Genomic DNA, 25,323 nt, shown 5'->3' with positions numbered 1-25,323 from the left:
AACATATGGAAAGATTTCATTGGGAGAGTGAGTAGGTGGACTAAAAACTTGCATAAGTTGGGGAAAGCAAATAGCCAAGTAGGCATGGCATGGTCCAAATATTCCCTAAACTAAGCACCTTACAAGCACGTACAAGAGACAAACATGAGCAACTTATGAACCCCAGAGGAACCAAAAACTGAACAAGAAAAATGCTTCTTTATCATAAATAATTAACTTATAAACCCAAGCAGCAAGAGAAAAAAGCTCTGAGATAAGAGATCACAGAAGAAGTACTCAAGAAGTAAAGCAAAATGAAAGACATGTGGGCTCAACTTGGCTCGGCATTTGCGAGCTTATTCTTTGTTTGGACAATGGCACAGAGGTATTTCCCTCGCCACCTTCAATACCTTATTGAAAGACGCTTCCAAAAGATAGCCAAGTATTTCGATCCTTACATTGAGATCAATTTCCATGAATTCTCCCGCGACCGTCACCAGCGCAGCCAGGCCTATTCTGCCATCGAGCACTACCTCAGCTTCAAGTCCACCGAACAAGCCAGGAGGCTCAGAGCCGATGTGCTCAAGGACGGGCAAAGTTTGGAATTCAGCATGGATGAACATGAAGAGGTACGTGACGAGTATGAAAATGCCACACTCTACTGGTCACTTAGAAAAACTTACACCACTTCAATATTGTCCTCCAATTCTGCACCTGATGAGAAAAGGTCTTACAGACTCACTTTTCGTAAAAAATACAGAGAATTGATCACTGGGTCTTACTTGAAATATGTGTTGGAAAAGGGTAAGGCAATTGGGGTTGGGAAAAAGCAGCAAAAGCTCTACACTAATTATCCGTACGGACCCATGTGGACTAATGCTGTTTTTGAGCATCCAGCTTCTTTTGATACATTGGCTATGGATCCGAACAAGAAAAAGGAAATCATGGAAGATCTTGAGACATTCAAGAATGCCAGAGATTACTATGCAAAAATTGGCCGAGCTTGGAAACGTGGTTATCTTCTTTATGGTCCTCCTGGTACCGGCAAATCCACATTGATTGCTGCCATTGCTAATTTTCTCAACTACGATATCTATGATGTTGAGCTCACTGCTGTTCGCGACAATACCGATCTGAGGAAGCTTTTGATGCAGATAACAAGCAAGTCTATAATTGCCATTGAGGACATTGATTGCTCACTTGATCTTACAGGACAAAGGCAGAACAAAAAGATAGTTAAAGACGATGGGATGAACGGAGACAAGGGTGAACACAAGAGCAGCAGCAGCAGCAAGGTTACTCTTTCTGGGTTGTTGAATTTCATTGATGGGATTTGGTCTGCAAGTGGAGGTGAAAAATTAATCATATTCACCACTAATTATGTGGAAAAACTTGATCAAGCTCTGATTCGGAGAGGACGAATGGACAAGCACATTGAGCTTTCTTACTGTGACTTCGAAGGGTTCAAAGTTCTGGCTAAGAATTATATGAATATTGATTCACATCATCTGTTTGACACCATTGGCTGCTTGTTAGAGAAAGTGAACATGACTCCTGCAGATGTCACAGATCATTTGATGCCTAAGACCATTGGAGATGACGTTGGAATTCGCTTGGGGAGTCTGATTCAAGACCTCAGGATTAAGAAGCAGAAAGAAAAGACAAAAGCCATAGAAGAAGCAACATCACAAGCAGAGAAAGACCCAAAAGAAAGAAATCATCAGCTAAGGGAGGTGCAGGGCAGGAAGGATAAGATTAAGTAGGTGGAGATGAAGTATGGTTCAGTTTCATTAGGTTTACAGAAATTGGTTTTTATCAAAGTGTTGGTTTTATTAAATTTTAGTTACTCATCTTTTAAGAAAGTATGTTAAGCATATCATTGTCATTATTATTATATTAGATTTAGGTAAATCCTCTGTTTTATGGCACATTTTGAAACTTTGAAAATTGCAATATAAAAAATAGAATGATTGTCTAATTCTAATAATAGTGTTATTTTGTGAAAAAGCAAAAACAGTAACTTTCTGGCTCTAATCAACACACAGAAAGAGATATTGATTTCAATTTTTAAAAATAATTAATAAAATTTCAAATCATAAAGCTAAAAATGGAGACATAAAATTAATTTCACCCTCCTTTTCATCAGGTTCTGCCACATGTTCTTCTTAATGTCTCAAAACCATGTTACCATTTCTTTGCCTTTTAATTAAGAATTTAGGCTTTACTGTAGAAATGGTGTTCAGTACCAAAATGGGAATAAGTTTTCTTCTAATTAGAGGGATACAGAAGTCAATACTCCAGTACGAAACAAAGGCAGTGTCTGGTCTAAATCCACTTTGGAGGCTTTCTGAGATCTGCGATGCAGCCCAGCAGGAAGGTTCATTGGGAAGACGACCATAATTTCCGCAAACTTGTTGAACGTACAGAATGCTAACTCATGCTTCTAAGCTTTAGGAGCAAGCGATTCGTTTTCGACCAAGGAATATTTCTGATATTGAGTTGAAAGACCAAGACTTTTTTTTTGGTAAATAGTTGAAAGACCAAGACTTCAATTCTGGGCTGTAACATCATGATATAAATAATTTCTTAATGTATATACGTGTTTAGTTTATCAAGAAAGTTAAAGTTTAGGTAGACTTAACCCTATTAACTAATAAGAGGCGCGCAACTTTTGCTGACTTTCGGAGATGGAGGACAAGTCGATGAGTCAATACCACGTGAGACCAAATATACAATACAGGCATTTTTATTTTTATTTTTTTTTAAATAGACAATATATGCATTAATATTGACTCGCCCAATCTTTGCCTAGATGAAAAAACACAACCACTAAAAAGAGATAATAAATTGTACCGAGCTTGGCAAATTATAACAGCAGAGAAAGAAGAAGAGGCAAAACAACAAGATCAGAATCATGACAGCATCAGAAAACTTTGCTCATCTGGGTTCCATGGTTGGTGGCTTTATGTTCGTCTGGGCTATTTTCAGACAGTTCTTTCCTCGTCAGCTTGAAAAGTACATCGAGAAGCATTTCAAGAGACTATTGAGGGTTCTTCACCCTTACATCCAAATCTCGTTCAATGAAACCACTGGAGAGCGTCTCAAGCGAAGTGAAATTTACACTGCCATCGAGAACTATCTGAGCTCCAATTCCTCTGCTCAAGCAAAGCGGCTGAAGGCTGACATGGTCAAGAACAACCAGTCCCTTGTTCTTAGTATGGATGACTATGAAGAGGTTACTGATGAGTACAACGGAATCAAGCTATGGTGGACTTCTGGGAAACACTCTATAGAAGGCAGTGGCACCACCGTCGAGAATAGGTACTACAAGCTCAATTTCCATAAAAGACATAGGGATCTCATTGTTGGGCCATACTTGCAACATGTCTTGAAAGAGGGAAAAGCAATCAATGTGAAAAACCGGCAGCGAAAGCTTTACACCAACAATGGGTTTTGGTGGAACCATGTAGTGTTTGAGCACCCAGCAACATTCCGGACACTGGCAATGGAGTCGGAGAAGAAGAAAGAAATCATTGATGATTTGATCACATTCAGCCAGTCAGAAGACTTTTATGCTAGCATTGGAAGGGCTTGGAAGCGAGGGTATCTGCTCTATGGCCCTCCAGGAACCGGCAAATCCACTATGATTGCTGCCATGGCCAATCTGCTACACTATGATATATATGATCTTGAATTAACTGCAGTGAAGAGCAACAGGGATCTGAGAAGGCTCTTGATCGAAACGTCAAGCAAATCTATCATTGTGATTGAGGACATTGATTGCTCACTGGATTTAACTGGACAGAGAAGGAAGAAGGAGAAAAGGGGAGAGAAAGAAATTATCAAGCCAGATAAAAAAACAGCAGAAGAAGATGGAGATTCCAAAGCCTGCAGCGAGGTTACTCTTTCTGGGCTTCTGAATTTCATTGACGGGCTTTGGTCCGCATGTGGTGGAGAAAGGCTTATTGTGTTTACCACCAACTATGTGGAGAAACTCGATCCGGCTCTAATTCGCAAAGGGCGGATGGATAAGCACATAGAGCTATCATTTTGTAACTTTGAGGCTTTCAAGGTGCTGGCTAAGAATTATCTTAAGCTTGAATCGCACCCTTTGTTCCCCACGGTGAGTAAGTTGTTGGAGGAGACCAACATCACCCCTGCTGATGTTGCAGAGCATCTGATGCCAAAGACACTTCCTGGAGATGCTGAAACCTCACTGAAAGTTCTAATCCAAGCGCTTGAACAGGCTAAAGAGGAACAAAAGCTGAAAGCTACTGAGGAATATGACAAAGAGAACAAATCACCAGACGAATAAGAAGCAAAAGAGTAGAAGTTGGAGAAAACAAGGTGGAGAAATTCTTCAGCTACACGAAATGCAGAGAAACGTAGCCAAAAAACCAGGACAAGGAATGTAAAATGAGTGGCACTGGTTTTTATTTGGTAGAGATTTTAGATTCAGTAATAAAATCTGCTTTTGTGAGAAAAAAAAAAAAAAAAAAAAGTTGTAAAAGAACACTGAACCAATCTTATGAGCAACTTAAATTAAATTGTTCCACTTTGAATCTTAAACTAGATGGTATAATCTTTACCTAATATTGAAAGGCATTGAACATTACCTTGTTAAACTAAATGCTTAAAAATAAGACATGCATTAGGCAATTTTTTTCTCAATTGGTGACATATTGAAGGTGTTTGTTTAATATAGTTCTTACAATGATATATTAATTCACTCCCGTTCTCTCCCTGCCTCTACTTTGTGGAGGCAAACTGGGAAAATATTACTAATCGGTAAAAAATTGATTTTGTAAAGGTGACCAAGGCTTAAGATCTCCTTGCCCAGAACTAAAAATCTGAACTTTGTAATGTCTGGCGAACCCATTTACCAAATCCATGCTTTTATCCTTAATCTAATCTAATTGGTAATTGCCCTTGAGACCGTGACCAGTGAGAAAATAACTTTTTATTTTATTTTATTTTATTATTATTATTATTTTGTAATGAGCAAGAAAATACCTTTCATTTTCCAATAAACAACCGCCATAATAGCTCTGCGCCAATGGAAAATCAACATATGCGCGGTCGGAGAACGTTAGATCGTACCCAGAAAGCTACCCAGTAGTCTTCTTCGCATTCGCGAAGAAATCCGATTGTGAAAATTCTGCAGAAAGTTGGAAACTTTTATGACAATCCAACAATTGAAAATGAATGAGATTTTACGAATCCATAAGAAACAATAATCATACGAAATTAATGTATTCATGAAAAAAAAAATAAAAAATTAACAAATTGATCCCTAAAGGATTAGAATTGAAGCTCCCAGTAGTTTAGTGTAAGAAAACAATCTAAACTCACATCAAACACAGCCGTTGAGGTCCTTGCAGATCCACCGCAATTGCCTGCCCCCATCTAAGAAAACATTAGAAAGTTAATGTGTGTGACTGTTGTTCGAATGAAAATAAAATAGCTACCTTTTTTTTTGTTTTTTTGTTTTTTTGTTTTTTTTTTTTTTGCTAGTGAAAAATTAAATAGCTACCTTGTTGGGTGAAATAAGTACCTCTTTAATTCAAAAGCCACCCATTTAAATAAAAGGGTACTTAATATATTTAGATACCTATTTAATTGCATTTTCAGATAAATGTTGTTTTGTCTAATTATTATTTAAAAAAATAAAAATAAAAAAGAGCTCTTGGTTGGAATTACCTCTAGGAACAACTTAGTTTGATCGACTATTGCTAGCCCGACTTTTAACTCAAGTGGGAGTCCAAACTGGTAATTCACAACCCTTATGGCCCCTCCTAGTGTTCCCATAAAAAATGTATCTTTTTTAATTTAAAAGGCATTGGTGGAGTGGAGACGCATGTTTATACCTATAAGTACAAGCATCTACAAAGTGTGATCCATTTTAAGATTATTGTATCCAATACAAGCCTTGATTTATTCAAGGGTTTTCTATATATATATATATATATATATATATATATATATATATATATATATATATATATATATGTGTGTGTGTGTGTGTGTGTGTGTGTTTTGGTTTTGTTTGCATTTATTGTAAGTTATAATTTTATATTAATATTTGTATATATATATATATATATTGTGTTATACTATAGCAATATAAGTTCTCCACGTAATGAAAGTGATCAGAATATGGTTTCACCTAGTTTTATTGCAATCCTGAATTTAAAAGATGAAAACAATAAATATTTTTCTATTTGACTATTTTGAATCGGGCTAAATTTTTGAAAAAAGATGCCCCTACATGTAGCACGTTTGTGGAATTTTTGGCTGCGGAAGAAGCTTGGCACCATGCAGATATTTTGTGCAAAAATTATATTCTCAATGAATTTTAACAATACAATTTATAATGTATATAATTCAATCAAAATTACATAGGCCATTTGGGAGTTTGTGGACAAAAAATACAAAATCGAAGATGCTTAAATGAAGTGTGGTTTAATTTCATTAGGTTTACAGAATTTGGTTTTTAGCAAAGTATGTTGCATAATCATTGTCATAACATTTTGAAACCTTGGAAAATTGTCATTCTAGTTTAAATATAAATGATAGAATGATTGTCTAATTCTAAATATTAGTGTTATTTTGTGAAAAAGCAAACTGTAATTTGCTGGCTTTAATCGACAAATACGAAGACATATGATTTTAATTCCTAAAAATAATTAATAAAAATTTCAAATGATGAGCTAAAAATGGAGTAATAACATTACTTTCATCTTCCTTTTCTTCAGGTTCTGCTTGTTCTTCTTAATGTCTTCAGTCTCTGCTACCATTTCTTCCCCTTTTTATTTTTTTTATTTTTTTATTTTTTTTTATTTTAACTAAAGGAATAAAGAAGTCCAAACAGAAGTCAGTGCTTAGTCTAAATCCACTTTGTGGGGCCTTTCTGAGATCTGCGATGCAGCTTGGCATGAAGTTCATTAGGAGGACAACCATACTTTCGTGGAACTCTCATAAAGTAGAAAATGATGGCTCATGCTTGAGTATTCAGATGAAGCAACTCCTTTCCGACCAAGGAATATCTCTGAGATTGAATTGAAAGACCAAGACTTTAAATTCACGGTTTAAATTCACGGTTGTGACATCATTTGATTATAAATAATTCCTCAATTTATACATATATGCTTAGCTTATTCAGAAAGTAATAGTTTAGTTAGACTTAACCCTCTAAACAAATAGGAGGCGTGCAACTTTTGCCGACTCTGCGGGCATAGAGACAAGGCCACCAGTCAATATCATGTGAGTGACAGTGACACCAAATACACAACATACACGCATTTTCTTTTTTCTTTTTTTCTTTTTTTTTGTTTTTGTTTTTTTTTTTAATTATTTGAAAATATACCATACAAACCGACTCCCCGAATCTTCGCCTATATAACTAAAAACACAACCCATCAAAGAGAGATCCAAAGTTGTGACAAGCTTGGCAAATTGTAAAAGCAGAGAAAGAAGAAAAACAGGCAAAGTAACAGGAGCAAAGGCAAAACAACAAATCAGAAACATGACAGCATCAGAAAATTTTGCTAATCTGGGTTCCATGGTTGGTGGCTTTATGTTCATGTGGGCTATGTTCAAACAGTTCTTTCCTCCTCAGCTTCAAGAGTACATCGAGAAGTACTTCCAAAGTGTACTGAGGGTTTTTCACCCTTATATCCAAATCACATTCAATGAATTCACCGGAGACCGTTTCATGCGAAGTGAAGCTTACATTGCCATCGAGAACTACCTCAGCTCCAATTCCTCCGCTCAAGCAAAGCGGCTCAAGGCGGACATGGTCAAGAACAACCAGTCCCTTGTTCTTAGTATGGATGACCATGAAGAGGTAGCTGATGAGTACATGGGAATCAAGCTATGGTGGGCTTCAGGGAAAAACGTTATAAAAAGCCAAACACCTGGATTCTACAACTACAACGCCACGGTCGAGAAAAGGTTCTACAAGCTCAATTTCCATAAAAGATATAGGGATCTCATCATTGGGCCATACCTACAACATGTCTTGAAAGAGGGAAAAGCAATCAATGTGAAAAACCGGCAGCGGAAGCTTTACACCAACAATGGGTCTTATTGGAGCCATGTAGTGTTTGAGCACCCAGCAAGGTTCCAGACACTGGCAATGGAGTCGGAGAAGAAGAAAGAAATCATTGACGATCTGATCACATTCAGCCAGTCCGAAGACTTTTATGCTAGCATTGGGAGGGCTTGGAAGCGAGGGTATCTGCTCTATGGCCCACCAGGAACTGGCAAATCCACTATGATTGCTGCCATGGCCAATCTGTTACACTATGATATATATGATCTTGAACTAACTGCAGTGAAGAGCAACAACGAGCTAAAAAGGCTCTTGATCGAGACCTCAAGCAAATCTATTATTGTGATTGAGGACATTGATTGCTCGCTGGATTTAACCGGACAGAGAAGGAAGAAGGAGAAAAGGGAAGAGGTAGAAATTACGGACCCAGATGAAAAACCACCAAAAGAAGATAAGGATTCCAAGGCCAGCCAGGTTACTCTTTCAGGGCTTCTGAATTTCATTGACGGGCTTTGGTCAGCTTGCGGTGGAGAAAGACTTATTGTCTTTACCACTAACTATGTGGAGAAACTCGATCCGGCTCTAATTCGCAAAGGGCGGATGGATAAACACATAGAGCTACCATACTGCAACTTTGAAGCTTTCAAGATTCTGGCTAAGAATTATCTTAAGCTTGAATCGCACCCTTCGTTTTCCACAGTGAGTAGGTTGTTGGAGGAGACCAACATCACCCCTGCTGATGTTGCAGAGCATCTGATGCCAAAGACACTTCCTGGAGATGCTGAAACCTCACTGAAAGTTCTAATCCAAGCGCTTGAACAGGTTAAAGAGGAACAAAAGCTGAAAGCTGCTGAGGAAGATGCCAAAGAGAAGAAATCGCTAGACAAAGAAGAAGCAAAAGAGTAGAAAAAAAATACAAAGGTGAAGAAATTGGTCAGCTCCACAAAATGCAGAGAAGGGCAGAGGATAACAAAAAAAAAAAAAAAAAAAAAAAAAAAACCAGGATAAGGGTGTAAAATGAGTGGCACTGGTTTTTATTTGGTAGAGATTTTAGATTCAGTAATAAACTTCGCTTCTTTAGAAAAGAAAAGTTGTAAAAGACCAGTGAACCAATCTTATGAGCAACTTTATCAAATGGTTCCACTTTTAATCTTAATCTAGATGGTATAATCTTTACCTAATATTGAAAAGCAATGAACATTACCTCGTTAAACTAAATGCCTAAAGCTAGGACAAGCTATTAAGCAATTTTTATTTTTTTTTTGGGTTAATAAGGCGTAAATTTCCTTATTCACAAAAAAAAGGCTTAAAATTTCCTTGCCCAGAATTAAAATCTGAACTTTGTATGTTTTGCGACCCCCTTTTTCTTGTTTTTTGGTTTTTTATAATCGGTAAGAAAATACCTTTCATTTTGCAATAGGCGACCGCCAGTTGTGCTCCACCCCAATGGACGGTAGTCTTCACATTTGGCTCTATTCGTTTCTACAAACGACATGTCCTAAACAATTAAACAAACTATGACTATCCATCATTTCCAAATTCTAATTATAGATAAGTGTCACAAAAATGAGAACGTAAAAAACTCAAATCATCAAAAATTCTAAAGAAAGTTGGAAACTTTAAATTACAATCCAACAACAAAAAAGGAAAATGAATGAGATTTTAGGAACTTGTCAGAGCAACATCCATAAGAAATAATAATCATACGAGATTTAATGCATTAATAAAAATTAACAAATTTACCCCTAAATGAGGATTAGAATTAAAGCTCCCAGTCGTTTAGTGAAAAAAATAAAATATAAAAAAATAAAATAAAATAAAATAAAAAAAAAAGGGTTCAAAATCTAAACTCACACCCGAGCACAAAAGATCTGTTACGATAAACTCCGAGATCAAGGTTTATTGGGTTTTGGTCTTATAGAAGGTTTTATTGGGCTGGGCCCAAATTTGCCCACTAAAAAGCCCAAATTTGGTAATCCCACCAGTCCCATAGAGCAAAAGGCAGTTATTTAAAAAGTGTTGCAGGTAAAATTAATTGGATGCTGTTGTTCTAACCACCCATTGATTTTTCTTTTTTCTTTTTTAATTTTTTTTTAATATTTTATTTGATTGTTTTTTTGTTTTTTAAAAGGAAAGCAATGGGAAGCTGAGCTGCTGGGGCGGCCGATGAATGTGAAAACATGAACCCTGGTTTTGGGGCATGTAGGTGTGAAATAGACGAGCATCTGGAAAGCAATTGTTAGGAAACGTACACATGATTGGAGTTTTTTTTGGTCAATTTCACGTTTTTTTGGGTCAATTTCACGTTTTTTTCCTTTCATTCTTCACGACAAGACGATATGCCATCAAAATCTTTGCAAATTCAACATCTTTTTTTTTTTTTTTTTTTTTTTCCCCATAAAAATAATGCAGTTTGAAGATTTTTCAATCAAGACAAAATTTTACATTTTATGCTAGGAATGGTATTCGGCAATTTCGGGTCCACAAAGCTATTTCAACATTTTTAGTTGAAGTTAAATTAAATAGCTGTAATGGGGATTTTTTTTTTTTTAATTTATTATTGGTGGCTAGTTTAAGGATTCCAATACTTCCAGCGCAAGCATATGTACTTGGTCCATGTGAAATAATATAAGTCAACTAATAGGAATTTTGACCCAGATATAATTATGTCTGGACTTGGTCCATCAATAGCTGCAAAAAATAAAATAAAATAAAATAACAAAAGGGCTAATGCATAATAAAATTAAAGGCTCTGTTTGATCTGTCCTACAATTTTTTTTTTTTTTTAATTAAAAGAATATCGGTATTAAACAGTGTTGATTTAGATGGGATGGGAAAATAGACGGGGCAATTCACTGCATTTTCCAATAGGTTTTGGAATGGATATATGTTATTTTGGTTAAGGTTTAATCGATTTTTTTTTTTTTCTAAAGTAGAAAACCTAATTAATTAATATTGGCTCTGCAGTTAATGGCTCATGCACCCATCAAAGGAAGTTGGTGATAAATTTCTCTCAGACAGAAAAAAAAAAAAAAAATGTCTTTTTTGCAACAACCGATAGGATTAACAATAGTCAATCAAATTAAGAATAGTTAAAAATAGTATGAACAGAACTATTGTCAACTTAAATTAATTAGTATGAATAGCTACATATGTATAATTAATTTAATTTACACGTATATATGTATGAGAATTTTCTTTGTCTTATATGGAATTAGGCTAAGCTTAGCTGGCTCTTTGGTGTTGTACATATTGTCCAAGCTTTTCGTGTATAGATATGCAATGGCCTTGATGCAAGGAAATCATGAGGAAATAGAGAAAAGAAAGAAATGTGAAAAAGAAGTTGGGGGGTCCTTGTCGCAGGAAAGATGGCAGTGGCTGCTTGAAGTGGACCAGAAGCTAGAGCCATCTTCTTGTGACACGATGCCCTACAACTTCTTGGTGCAGTTTTCCCAAATATATGAGGTTAATTTCCTGATTTTCAAATTGCAGGTGAGCAAACTTTGTGTGTGTGTGTGTGTGTGTGTGTGATATGCCAACCAAAAAGTTGGCACTCAATTACTTAGTTCATAAACAATATGGATGCTACAGGTTTGTTCATTCATGAATACTTTATAGTTACCAGCTGAAAGCATAGAGTTCAAAGTACGGAAGATATAGAATTGAGGGTAAGCAAAATTAAATTACTTTTAGTTTTAGAAATTGTATTCACTTCTTTTTGCTATAAATATTATATGCATCATTCATGAATGAGATTCTGTGTTAGCATACAAAAATTAATCTTTGTCAATAAACATATCAATATACATGTATTAAAAAAGAAAAAGAAAATTTGTTTTTAGATAGTTTGTGTAATAAATATTAGTAAAATAATTTTTAAGAGAATCTTTTATATTCTACCCATATTTATCCCACTTTTAGTTCTCAAAACATATTTTTCACCATATTGTTCATGGGAAGCAATTAATTCTCAGATATTTTTAGTCTTTAACCAATATTTTTGTGTTAGAGGGAGTTGACATAGTCAAAAGTCTTTGGTTTAGCGGCTATAGACAATGTGTCAATGATGTTTCACAAATCGCATGTGCAATGTATCAACAAAATTGTCCTCGAATTAATAATTAATTATCTCTAGCTAGTCGGCAGCCTGTGTAACTTTTCACAGTTTAAGCCTACCCCTGAGAAGTACTCACAATTCATTTGTTATTGTGGTTGGCCATCATCAACATTATTCAAACAAATTGTCAATCATTTTTGCTAAATCTTTTGTTATAAGTCGAAAATAGTGGCTCGATTAGTTCGTATCATTTGAAATTAGTGTGTTTATAATTCATTCATCACGTGAACATAGTTTTAACAAAATGTAGGTTTTATTTTGATGCTTAATTATATAAATAGCTTATAAATTGCATTATAATTAAAGGAAATAATACAGAATTTATATATTAAACAAATATTAATTAAATAAATCTATTCAAAAAATATAAAAAGTCAATATTAAATATATTAACAAATATGGATTCCATTTTTAGATTTTATTTAAATTGGAATTTTTTATATTTATTTCATTTATATTGTATATTGGACTATTTTAGAATATAGAGATAATCAAACTCATTAATTATATTAGGGTAGTATTCACAATTTTTTTTATTTTTTATTTTTTTTACAAGTACACTTTATCATAGTATACTTGAAGGAGAAAATTAATGCAGTTGCCAAAAGTCAGCCGATATAACAGAGAAATTTTCATAATAATCCAGTTGAGATAGTATATATTTCTCGATTTCCTAAAATTAAGTTTTTAACAAATTAAAGAACAACAAAATGCTCAACAATTTTCTCCTCCGTCTTTTACTTGAATTTTTTTTCTTGAACCATTGACTTGAACAAGTTGTCCATATGATTGATTTAATTTTGCATTAATCTCCAGATGAAGGCACACCTCAAATGCTCCGAAGATGCTAGGAAGTTTTCACAGAATATAATTTGGCTGGAGAGCTTGCGTTGGCCCCATTTAATTATGTCATCACTTCGGTCACAGCGACTAAATTTTACGGGGAAAAGAAAAAAAACGATTAATCTTGATGTTATATAATATATATATATATATATATAAGCACCAATTTTTCAAGTAACTAATAATTAACAATGGAGTTAAAGGTTTAAAATTGAAGTAAATTAGTTTTATCATTGTAATGATAAATACTCATACGTAAAGTGTGCGGTAACTTTCGGCAGAGAGTGAAAACATATATGAAATTATATTATAATGTTACAATATATTATATAATATCCATCATTTGGGATCCAGGCATGTCCGTCCAATAACAATAATATTCCAATTGAATTTTGTTTCACACAGAGAGAAAAAGTCTATAAATAAGTAACAAAGTTATGTAGGTAGAGACGAAGAAGATGATTGAAAGGAGTGAAAAATCTAAAAGTTAGAGGTAGCAGAGAGAGAGAGAGAGAGAGAGAGAGAAAGAGAGAGATGAGAATTTAGAGGTTGCAATGGGATTTCTGTCGCAGTAGAGATGGCGCCTGGCACTAGTCCATTGCAAATTATATATATATATATATATAGATAGATAGATAGATAAGCACCATCTCTCTGCGCCAGGAATGCCTTTTATCCTCTACCACATATCTGAATATATCACTCATTTACATCGCCAAGTTCCCCTCAGTTTTTTCTCTTTTCTTTTCAATTTTTTTTTTTAATATATTCCATGGCGATCGACCACACAAAATTTATAAATACATATGGTTAATTCTTACTTGGTGTATATATATATTTATATTGTAACAATTAGTGCTTGAAATTTGAAAGATTTGTTGCAGGATCATTGTGTTGCAGGTTAATGGAGTTCGATCTTGATATGTATAGAATGATAAGCATCTCTCCAAGGGTTAATATAGAGTTGAAGAGCTTAATGGTGTTGAAGTGTCTACTTCCAAGGATTATAGAACACATATGGATATACAGTTTTGTTTTCCATATGCCCAACTAGTCCCTGTACTTATCTATCTATATATATACATAGACTTATTATCATGGACATGGTCCATTTTATAAGTTTGATATAAATGGGCAGCCCCATTAAAAACTAGGTTTACCATGGAAAAATTATATTTTGATAGGTGTTAATGTCACATTATAATGGGGTTTGTGCCTAGCTAATTAATTTATAGGTTGTGCAGATTGATACTTATGGCGGTAAAATTATATATATATATATATATATATATATATATATATATATTTTTTTATTTATATTTTTTTGCTTGTGTGTATGTATGTTTTTCTCTGAATTATAATACATTTCTGTAGATCAAAATTATTATTGTCCATAACCTTCTCTCTTACACAATTTTGTCTCAAAGTTTAATTTCTTCACTGCAAATCATTTGTTATATATAAATGGGGCGAAGATCTAGCATTCAAAACTTAACCATGGCTGTCCATTAATTACCTATATTAAATATAATATATATATATATATATATATCAGCTTTAATATTCTCCCTTGCACAACGGATGTTCATGAAATTTTTATATGCCGAGAGATTTTCCTCTAGGAGCAAGCACTTCATAACCTGCATATGCAAACCTATATATGAGTTTGTATACAAAAATGTCATTTGTTGAAATTTTACCAGACTACACATACAGTTCGTGAACTCTTTTCATATGAATTATATATGTTCGGATGTTAATTTCCTTAATTAATTATTTGTCACGCAATTTCCCTCATCCTCTTTCAGAAAGAATACTATTGAAAAAACAAAGTTCATACAATATTGTAAAGAGCGACAAGTTATACAAGTTGTTGACCTGGCCAGTGTGGGTTTTCTTTTTTTCCTTTTTTACTTTCTTTCTTTCTTTCTCTCTTTCTCTCTTTTTTTATTTTTTATTTTTTTGACAATATATAAATCTAACAAATTTAGCAAAGGCATACAACTAGTCAGCTGCAAGCCTGCAAAAGCAAAGCTTAATTAACAAAAGAGTTCCAAAAGGTTCAAATAAACAAACACAAGCCCTAGCTAATTAAACCCACCATATATAAAAGCCATAAGGGCCTAACAATTAATTAGTTAATATTTAAAGACCGCAAGAGAACAAGATTGAATTAACAGGTTCCTGATTCACACTTCGTACCATATATAACTGGCCTTGCACTCCAATTACACAACATAAAGCAAACAAAAAAGGGCAACTATTTTTCCATTATCCCATCGGCAACCCCGGCCGCAAATCCGTTCAGCATAGATTTTCTTCGTTTTTTCAACATAGAAAACTCTCAAGTTTTGTTCACTTTTGCTTTTTATTTGTTTTATTTCTTTTGTTTTTGGTCCCTAATTTTTCATTAATAACAAAAATATTGAAGAATGTTGGCTAGCATTAATTTTTCTGTTAATTCCATCGATCCTATGAAGTGTACTGTCATGTCCCCCTGTACTAGGGATTAATTATTATTATTATTATTTTTTATATATCAAAAAGGGGGGAAAAAATGACAAGAAGAAGTCAGTGGGGGGAAAAGCCCCAGTACATGTCGGTGGATGAACTAGAAAGGAAAAGAAAAACCAAACAACAAAAAAACAAAAAACAAAAAACAAAAAAAAAAAAAACAAATCAAAACAAAAAACAAAACAAAACAAAAATTGAAACTGATTAAGAGCAATGATAAACAATTTGAGATTATTTATTTATTTATTTTTGGAAGTTTATTCAGTCCATATCGTACGGGGGGACATGATATTACTAATACTTTGCTTCTTTTCTTTTTTTTATTTTATGGATTGATTAGGATGAATGACTTGAAAATGGAAATAACTTTATTGGATAGATGATATTTCTAGTGTAATTTAACCAGTATATACATTACTTTCGATGATAGAAATTTTAAAGATTAATTACAATTACTAAATCCCAAGTTAATTGTAAGTCCCAAATTCACACACATGAATTTTCCTAATTATAATATTCCTTCAGAAAAAAATAAATACATAAATAGATGCCTTCAATGTACAGGCAAGCTTGTGAACGCCCATCTAACCGGCTTTCTTAACTTGTATTATTAGGTACTAGCTAGTCAAATTAGCAAGAGGGTGATATAACCAATGTTTTGGCTACTAATAATGTGACCCACAATATTTTTCCAAGTCACCCTTTGCTGTGATCTCAAATTTTCCACTTCTTTTGACCGAATGATTATTCAACAGAACCATGGAAAATTAAGCAGAAGGAGCAAGGAAACTGACTTGTCTATTAATATAACATGAAAAATCTTGGATTATTGAAAGAATTGATTACGCAAAGAGATTAAGGTACTAATTAGAAAATTTTACCGTAGAAATCCACAACTTTGAACTTAGAAAGGAATAATATTCTCGATCAGCTGTAAAGCTATTTTAATTATCACTCCTTTGACAGCCAAATGCCTGGTAAATTACCAGCAGCTTCATGATAATGAATGGGTAATTTCGCATTAGTGAGGATAATGAATGGGTAATTTCGCATTATTGAGGAAAAAGAAACTTCCAAACATGTAATCCACTACTAGCTTCGTCGAAAGTATATGTTTTATCTAATTCTCAACTCCATTTCCTGGCAAAATTACCTAGTAGTTTCTTGATATTGTGTGGGTAATTTCCTTAACTGCAAACCAAAAACGTTTCCAATTAACTAATATTGATGACGTAATTTCGGAAATGAGAAGTTAATTGAGAGAAACTCGCCTATAAAATGAGCTTTGAGGGCTAGTGGGGGTTTTATGGAAGAAATATATGAAGAAGGGAAATAGACGAAGAGAAGTTTAGGGCTTCTTGTCGCAGGAGAGATGGCACTAGCTATCTTATCATTAATGCATGGTGAGGTAGTTCGTGTCATTTCTCCTGTGACACAAAGCCCTTACAAAACTTATTTATTAATTGGGAGGATTCTTATATCCATTTTTTATCCTTAATTGTTACTTTGCTTGGCTTAAGGTCAGGTATACAAACTCTTATCTTAATTCATTGAATCAATACCCTATTTGCTTCTGTCTTTAGTTAATTATTACTTTATGCACCATACCTTCCTTGAAGCAAATTTCCAAGGGTGTGTTTTGAAATTTTTTTTTTTTGTTTTTTGTTTTTTTTTTTTTTACTAAGTACTTAATTTTTATAGCTTTTTTTGTTAATAAGTATTTCATAAAATAAGCGGTAAAATGTTTGGTTATAAATAATGGAAAACATTTTTAAATTTATTTTTGATATTTTTATATTGTAATTAATTTTAAATAATGGAAAACATTTTTAAATTTATTTTTGATATTCTTATATTGTAATTAATATATTGAATGTCTTTTTTTGAAAAAAAAATCTTGAAATATTTATTTGAAAAAGTACTAATTTTGGTAGTTATTTTAGAAGCAGTTTTAGTGCTTACTTTTTGCTAAAAAATACTTTTTCATTTTTGTTTTATTTTTTTGTCAAACATGATCATAGGTACTTTTTTACTTTTAAAAGCATTTATTGAAATTTCAAAAGCACATCTAAATACACCGTAGGTGCTTCCCCGAATACAAATTCCTAAAATATAATCTATAAGTAGGAACCGAATATAGGGTCCATTTTAATATGTTTTGCAAGTTTGAGTCCTAGAGATAAACTCTTATTTTTAAAAAAAAAATAAAAAATTAAGGATGAAGATCTTCAATTCTTTTTGTTAGTACCTACTCATTATTTTTATTAATCAATGATAACATCCTATTTCATCTTAAAAATGATTACTCTTTATCTTCTTAATTTATAGTTTATTCTATTTATTTGTTATTCTTTTAATGATGTAAAATTATATCATTGATTGGACAAAAATAAAGATATAAAAATGGCAAGGAAAATATGAAGTCCTTCCTAGACGTGTACTTTATTCTTATATATATATATATAGAATTGTGTGTATATATATATATATATATATACACATAAGCACACAAATTAAGGTAGTAATTGTTGCAAAACTATTTAGTAATTGTAGACACACTAATTATATTTTTATCTGTGTGATGGATACAAATTCCTAAAATATAATCTATATGTAGGAACCGCATGTAGGGCCCATTTTAATGTGTTTTGCAAGTTTGAGTCCTAGAGTATAAACTCTTATTTTGAAAAAAAAAAAAAAAATTAGGGATGAAAAAATTAGGGATGAAGATCCTCAATTCTTTTTGTTAGTACCTACTCATTATTTTTGTCTAATCAATGATAACATTTTATTTCATCTTAAAAATGATTACTCTTTATCTTCTTAATTTATAGTTTATTCTATTTATTTGTTATTTTTTTTTAATAAAGTAATATTATATCATTGATTGGACAAAAATAAAGATATAAAAATGGCATGGAAAATATGAATTCCTTCCTAAACGTATACTGTATTCTTATATATATACACATAAGCAAAATTCTTTTTTTTTTTTTAATAGAAAAAAAGCACACAAATTAAGGTAGTAATTGTTGCAAAAATATTTAGTAATTGTAGACACACTAATTATATATTTATCTGTTGATCCTTTACATGAATAGCATGGCATAATTACAACCGCCAATCAGCTTCTATTATTTATTTAGTTATTTATTTATTTTCCTTTAGCTGCAAATTATCCTTCGTACTCTTAGAGAGCCTCCTCTAATTCATTCTCTTATATATACACTTTATGTTTTCAAAAAATATATATATCTTATATATAAAGGTTTTTTTTCTTTTTCTTTTTCTCTCTTTTTCCTTTCTTTCTTTCTTTCCTTTTTTTTTTTTTTCAATAGCTAATAAATAAAAGTTAAGTTAATGATATAGACGCCAATTAGGAAATTTTCATTAATTTGATATTTTAGCCGAATGTTTGAAATTTTGCTTTCCACCGCATTAGCAAATTTTTAAAGAATTTAAATGATAAAAATTTAAATGTAAAAATCAAAGTGTAAAACCAAATAATTTTTAGGGGACAATTATGCCAATTACCCCCCAAAAAAATAGTAAAACTGGAATTAGTTAATCAAAATTTTAATAATGTCCACGGGAGCATAGCTCTAAATTCTGATTGATTTTAGGGAAATTTCATTCGATGAACCTCTTCAAATATAAATCTGACAAATGACACTTATTTTTAATTTATTGTTGAGGATGTGACGATCAACAAAGAGGGCCCCAATTTTTTATTTTTATTTTCTTGGCTAGGACAAATGGCCCAATCTTGTTTCCATGGATCTGAGGCCAATGAGGAATTAGGAACTCTCTTTTTATTATTATTTTATTTATTTATTTGTTTATTTTTCTGAAAGGAGTGATGGGATCTCTAATCTAAGTAAAATTGCAAAGCTCGGCGAGCAAGCGAAGCAAAAGTTCAGACCTTAACCTGTAATTAATCAATACTCCTTGGTTTTTATAATGAAATAAAAAATTCAATATTCCGTGGACTAAAAACATTTATTCCCTTTCTTTGATTTGATCAGGCTCAGTCAAAAAAACGAAGAATTCAAAACTGCTAAAGTGGACGCAAAGTATACTTTTTTTTCTTTTCTTTTCTCTTTTTTTTTTTTTTTTTTTTTTTTTTTTCTGTCTCATTTGTTCAAACCAAACCAAACCCTTCCAACAATTTTTTGAGAGTTTTTTCTACCTAAGTTTTTACACGTGAAATGACTTATGACTCTTTCTCGGTCTCCATGTCTCATTTTTCGACATGTATGCGTTCTCACTTATTATTAGATTTGGTCTTGGCTTCCATAAAAAATAAAATAAAATAAACTAAGCTATTTTCTTCACTACTAGAATCGCGTTGATAACTGACGTAATAAATGCGTCGCACAAAATAAATAACGACGTATCGCACGGTGTCGCCTAATGTCTTGTCGCTAAATCTATAAGACAACAAGCGACGCATTATAAGAGTCGCCTATCTTTGACTTTTTAGCGACTCATATTTACTTTTAGCGACGCATTAATAGAATCGCCTATTTAGCGACGCATTGACTATTTAGAGACGCATTATTAGTGTCGCCTATTTAGCGACGCATTTTACTATTTAGCGACGCATTAGTAGAGTCGTCTATTTAGCGACGCATTAATAAAGTGACTATTTAGCGACGCATTAATAGAGTCGCCTATTTAGTGACGCATTAATAGAGTTGACTATTTAGCGACGCATTAGTAGAATTGCCTATTTAGAGACGCATTAATAGAGTCGCCTATTTAACGACGGATCGACACTTTTAGCGACGCATTATTTCTTAATGCGTCGCCCCTTCTTTTTTTTTTTTAATTTTTTTAAATTTTGTGAAAAGTGATTAAAATAGTAAAAATATAAAAATAATTAAAATACAAAAAAATGAAAACTAGCTTCATCCAAAATGAATAGAATACAAAAATTTTAAATAAATATTTTGTCATAACAAATTAATTATCAAATAAATTAAATATCATCTCATTGATATATTTTTACATAATTTGTAAGCTATTGTATTTTTCATAACAAATTTAATATTAATTAAACTTCCATGAATGCATATTCATTGAGATGGAAGTTGACCTCTTGTTGACGATATTACATCCTCATACTGCATATGGAAACATTAAAAAAGTTATTAGCATGCACTTATGCAAAATAAATAAAATATTAATCATTATTAAATTTGTAATTTAGTATAAATGAAAATTTAAAAAATATTACCATTGTTCTTAAGATTTGACGAATCACATTTCTCCCCTCATAGTCATTACAAACATAGTCACTCTCACATTCATCCTCATTATCATTTTCATCGACACTTGGCAACTATATGACAAATGGATTGTGAGCCATCTTTGTATCTCCAAGAACATCTTCTTCAACAACCGTACGATGTTGTGGTGAAGTTAAAACAATAGACCATCTTGATTCAAGATAATCTTCAACACAAAATACTTGTTGAACTTAGCAAAATAATGTCAAGCAATATCACAAACATAATTTCTAAAAAAGCAAGATTAATAAAACCCAATGAACCTAAGCTGCAGTTAAAATGAAAAAAAAAAAAAAAAAAACAACCCACCTCATGTTAAGAAAAAAGAAACTCACCTAAACGATGGAGATAAAGAAAGAAGAAAACCAAAAAATCACGAGGGCGACAAAGAGAAATCTAGCTTCTCGGCTGACGACAACGTAGGCAAATGAAAAATGAAACCTGGAATATCTCACTCTTCAAGTCTCTCTTAGATTGCTTCCAAATCTAATATCGATTAGGTGGTGTACTTGATGTAGTTTTAAAAAAGAAAAAATGGATTTAAAGGAGCGCGTAAAAATTTAAAAACGCGCCAAAAATTTTCAAAAAATGGCAAGAACGCGCCTTTTCTCCCAATTGCATTTTTTTTCTTTGATTAATATTTTTATTTTTCAACTACAAATAAAAACCGAAAATATTTCTTAAAAATGCGAAGCAAAATATCGAAGATTGCTGTTTATTTTTATGTTTTTCAAGTACACCTTTACTCATTATAAAATTTGCATGTCTTTCAAAATTTTTGTTTTTGTTAATTGAGAGAATAGGCAACGTATTCTCTTCAAGAAGGATTGCCTGTGGTGTGGTGATTTCTTGAGAGTGTAGGAGGTCTTGGGTTCAATTCTTGTTATGGTCCTATTTTGATTTTATTTTTTTTAAATGTTTAAAAAAAAAATTTTTTAAAAAAAAGGAACAGGCGACGTATTTGTTGAGGAATGCGTCGCCTGTTCTTGTATTTGGCGACGCATTGATTCAATAATGCGTCGCCTAACACTATATTAGCCAATATTTGCTATATTAGTACATATAAGTGATTTGGCCTAGTGGTGTGGTGATTTCCTGAGAGTGTATGAGGTCCTGGGTTCAATTCTTGTAATGGTCCAATTTTGATTTTATTTTTTTTAAATGTTTAAACAAAAAAATTGAAAAAAAAAAAAAGGAACAGGCGACGCATTTGTTGAGGAATGCGTCGCCTGTTCTTGTATTTGGCGACGCATTGTTTGAATAATGCGTCGCCTAACACTATATTAGCCAATTTTTGCTGTATTAGTACATATAAGTGATTTGGCCTAGTGGTGTGATTATTTCTTGAGAGTGTATGAGGTCTTGGGTTCAATTCTTGTTATGGTCCTATTTTGATTTTATTTTTTTTAAATGTTTAAACAAAAAAATTGAAAAAAAAAAAAAGAACAGGCGACGCATTTGTTGAGGAATACGTCGCCTGTTCTTGTATTTGGCGACGCATTGTTTCAATAATGCGTCGCCTAACACTCTATTAGCCAATTGTTGTTGTATTAGTACATATAAGTGATTTGGTCTAGTGGTGTGGTGATTTTGTGAGAGTGAATGAGGTTCAGGGTTCAATTCTTGTTATGGTCTTATTTTGATTTTATTTTTTTTAAATGTTTAAACAAAAAAATTGAAAAAAAAAAAAGAACAGGCGACGCATTTGTTGAGGAATGCGTCGCCTGTTCTTGTATTTGGCGACGCATTGTTTGAATAATGCGTCGCCTAACACTATATTAGCCAATTTTTGCTGTATTAGTACATAAAAGTGATTTGGCCTAGTGGTGTGGTGATTTCTTGAGAGTGTAAGAGGTCCTGGGTTCAATTCTTGTTATGGTCTTATTTTGATTTTTTTTTTTAAATGTTTAAACAAAAAAATTGAAAACAAAAAAGAACAGGCGACGCATTTGTTGAGGAATGCGTCGCCTGTTCTTGTATTTGGCGACGCATTGATTCAATAATGCGTCGCCTAACACTATATTAGCCAATATTTGCTATATTAGTACATATAAGTGATTTGGCCTAGTGGTGTGGTGATTTCCTGAGAGTGTATGAGGTCCTTGGTTCAATTCTTGTTATGGTTCTATTTTGATTTTATTTTTTTTAAATGTTTAAACAAAAAAATTGAAAAAAAAAAAAGAACAGGCGACGCATTTGTTGAGGAATACGTCGCCTGTTCTTGTATTTGGCGACGTATTGTTTCAATAATGCGTCGCCTAACACTCTATTAGCCAATTTTTGTTGTATTAGTACATATAAGTGATTTGGCCTAGTGGTGTGGTGATTTCCTGAGAGTGTATGAGGTCCTGGGTTCAATTCTTGTTATGGTCCTATTTTGATTTTATTTTTTTTAAATGCTTAAACAAAAAAATTGAAAAAAAAAAAAGAACAGGCGACGCATTTGTTGAGGAATTGGTGACGCATTGTTTCAATAATGCGTCGCCTAACACTCTATTAGCCAATTTTTGTTGTATTAGTACATATAAGTGATTTGGCCTAGTGGTGTGGTGATTTCCTGAGAGTGAATGAGGTTCTGGTTCAATTCTTGTTATGGTCTTATTTTGATTTTATTTTTTTAAAATGTTTAAACAAAAAAATTGAAAAAAAAAAAAGAACAGGCGACGCATTTGTTGAGGAATGCGTCGCCTGTTCTTGTATTTGGCGACGCATTGTTTGAATAATGCGTCGCCTAACACTATATTAGCCAATTTTTGCTGTATTAGTACATATAAGTGATTTGGCCTAGTGGTATGGTGATTTCTTGAGAGTGTAAGAGGTCCTGGGTTCAATTCTTGTTATGGTCTTATTTTAATTTTTTTTTTAAATGTTTAAACAAAAAAATTGAAAAAAAAAAAGAACAGGCGACGCATTTGTTGAGGAATGCGTCGCCTGTTCTTGTATTTGGCGACGCATTGATTCAATAATGCGTCGCCTAACACTATGTTAGCCAATATTTGCTATATTAGTACATATAAGTGATTTGGCCTAGTGGTGTGGTGATTTCCTGAGAGTGTATGAGGTCCTGGGTTCAATTCTTGTAATGGTCCAATTTTGATTTTATTTTTTTTAAATGTTTAAACAAAAAAATTGAAAAAAAAAAAAAGGAACAGGCGACGCATTTGTTGAGGAATGCGTCGCCTGTTCTTGTATTTGGCGACGCATTGTTTGAATAATGCGTCGCCTAACACTATATTAGCCAATTTTTGCTGTATTAGTACATATAAGTGATTTGGCCTAGTGGTGTGATTATTTCTTGAGAGTGTATGAGGTCTTGGGTTCAATTCTTGTTATGGTCCTATTTTGATTTTATTTTTTTTAAATGTTTAAACAAAAAAATTGAAAAAAAAAAAAGAACAGGCGACGCATTTGTTGAGGAATACGTCGCCTGTTCTTGTATTTGGCGACGCATTGTTTCAATAATGCGTCGCCTAACACTCTATTAGCCAATTGTTGTTGTATTAGTACATATAAGTGATTTGGCCTAGTGGTGTGGTGATTTTGTGAGAGTGAATGAGGTTCAGGGTTCAATTCTTGTTATGGTCTTATTTTGATTTTATTTTTTTTAAATGTTTAAACAAAAAAATTGAAAAAAAAAAAAGAACAGGCGACGCATTTGTTGAGGAATGCGTCGCCTGTTCTTGTATTTGGCGACGCATTGTTTGAATAATGCGTCGCCTAACACTATATTAGCCAATTTTTGCTGTATTAGTACATAAAAGTGATTTGGCCTAGTGGTGTGGTGATTTCTTGAGAGTGTAAGAGGTCCTGGGTTCAATTCTTGTTATGGTCTTATTTTGATTTTTTTTTTTAAATGTTTAAACAAAAAAATTGAAAACAAAAAAGAACAGGCGACGCATTTGTTGAGGAATGCGTCGCCTGTTCTTGTATTTGGCGACGCATTGATTCAATAATGCGTCGCCTAACACTATATTAGCCAATATTTGCTATATTAGTACATATAAGTGATTTGGCCTAGTGGTGTGGTGATTTCCTGAGAGTGTATGAGGTCCTTGGTTCAATTCTTGTTATGGTTCTATTTTGATTTTATTTTTTTTAAATGTTTAAACAAAAAAATTGAAAAAAAAAAAAGAACAGGCGACGCATTTGTTGAGGAATACGTCGCCTGTTCTTGTATTTGGCGACGTATTGTTTCAATAATGCGTCGCCTAACACTCTATTAGCCAATTTTTGTTGTATTAGTACATATAAGTGATTTGGCCTAGTGGTGTGGTGATTTCCTGAGAGTGTATGAGGTCCTGGGTTCAATTCTTGTTATGGTCCTATTTTGATTTTATTTTTTTTAAATGCTTAAACAAAAAAATTGAAAAAAAAAAAAGAACAGGCGACGCATTTGTTGAGGAATTGGTGACGCATTGTTTCAATAATGCGTCGCCTAACACTCTATTAGCCAATTTTTGTTGTATTAGTACATATAAGTGATTTGGCCTAGTGGTGTGGTGATTTCCTGAGAGTGAATGAGGTTC

General features: G+C 32.9%; 3 protein-coding genes across 3 annotated transcripts; all 3 read left to right on the top strand.

Annotated features, from left to right (window-relative positions):
* Nucleotides 1–14: 14 nt before the first annotated feature.
* LOC107415586 (AAA-ATPase At3g28510-like) lies at nt 15–2,556 on the top strand. The gene has a single exon (XM_060816668.1). The coding sequence runs from the start codon at nt 294–296 to the stop codon at nt 1,740–1,742; it is 1,449 nt and encodes a 482-aa protein (XP_060672651.1). The 5' UTR covers nt 15–293; the 3' UTR covers nt 1,743–2,556.
* Nucleotides 2,557–2,761: 205 nt separating this feature from the next.
* LOC107415588 (AAA-ATPase ASD, mitochondrial) lies at nt 2,762–4,548 on the top strand. Its single transcript, XM_016023937.4, has one exon. The coding sequence runs from the start codon at nt 2,894–2,896 to the stop codon at nt 4,292–4,294; it is 1,401 nt and encodes a 466-aa protein (XP_015879423.1). The 5' UTR covers nt 2,762–2,893; the 3' UTR covers nt 4,295–4,548.
* A 2,558-nt stretch (nt 4,549–7,106) lies between these two features.
* Nucleotides 7,107–9,188, top strand: LOC107415587 (AAA-ATPase At3g28580). Its single transcript, XM_016023936.4, has one exon. The coding sequence runs from the start codon at nt 7,505–7,507 to the stop codon at nt 8,936–8,938; it is 1,434 nt and encodes a 477-aa protein (XP_015879422.3). The 5' UTR covers nt 7,107–7,504; the 3' UTR covers nt 8,939–9,188.
* The last annotated feature ends 16,135 nt before the right edge of the window (nt 9,189–25,323 follow it).

Source organism: Ziziphus jujuba, chromosome 4 (genome assembly GCF_031755915.1).
Source record: "Ziziphus jujuba cultivar Dongzao chromosome 4, ASM3175591v1".
Taxonomy (NCBI): Eukaryota; Viridiplantae; Streptophyta; class Magnoliopsida; order Rosales; family Rhamnaceae; genus Ziziphus; species Ziziphus jujuba.
This window is presented reverse-complemented; position numbering and strand designations above follow the sequence as displayed.

Coding starts and splice junctions, on each gene's coding strand:
- LOC107415586 (XM_060816668.1), top strand. CDS start 294: ATGAAAGACATGTGGGCTCAACTTGGCTCGGCATTTGCGAGCTTATTC.
- LOC107415587 (XM_016023936.4), top strand. CDS start 7,505: ATGACAGCATCAGAAAATTTTGCTAATCTGGGTTCCATGGTTGGTGGC.
- LOC107415588 (XM_016023937.4), top strand. CDS start 2,894: ATGACAGCATCAGAAAACTTTGCTCATCTGGGTTCCATGGTTGGTGGC.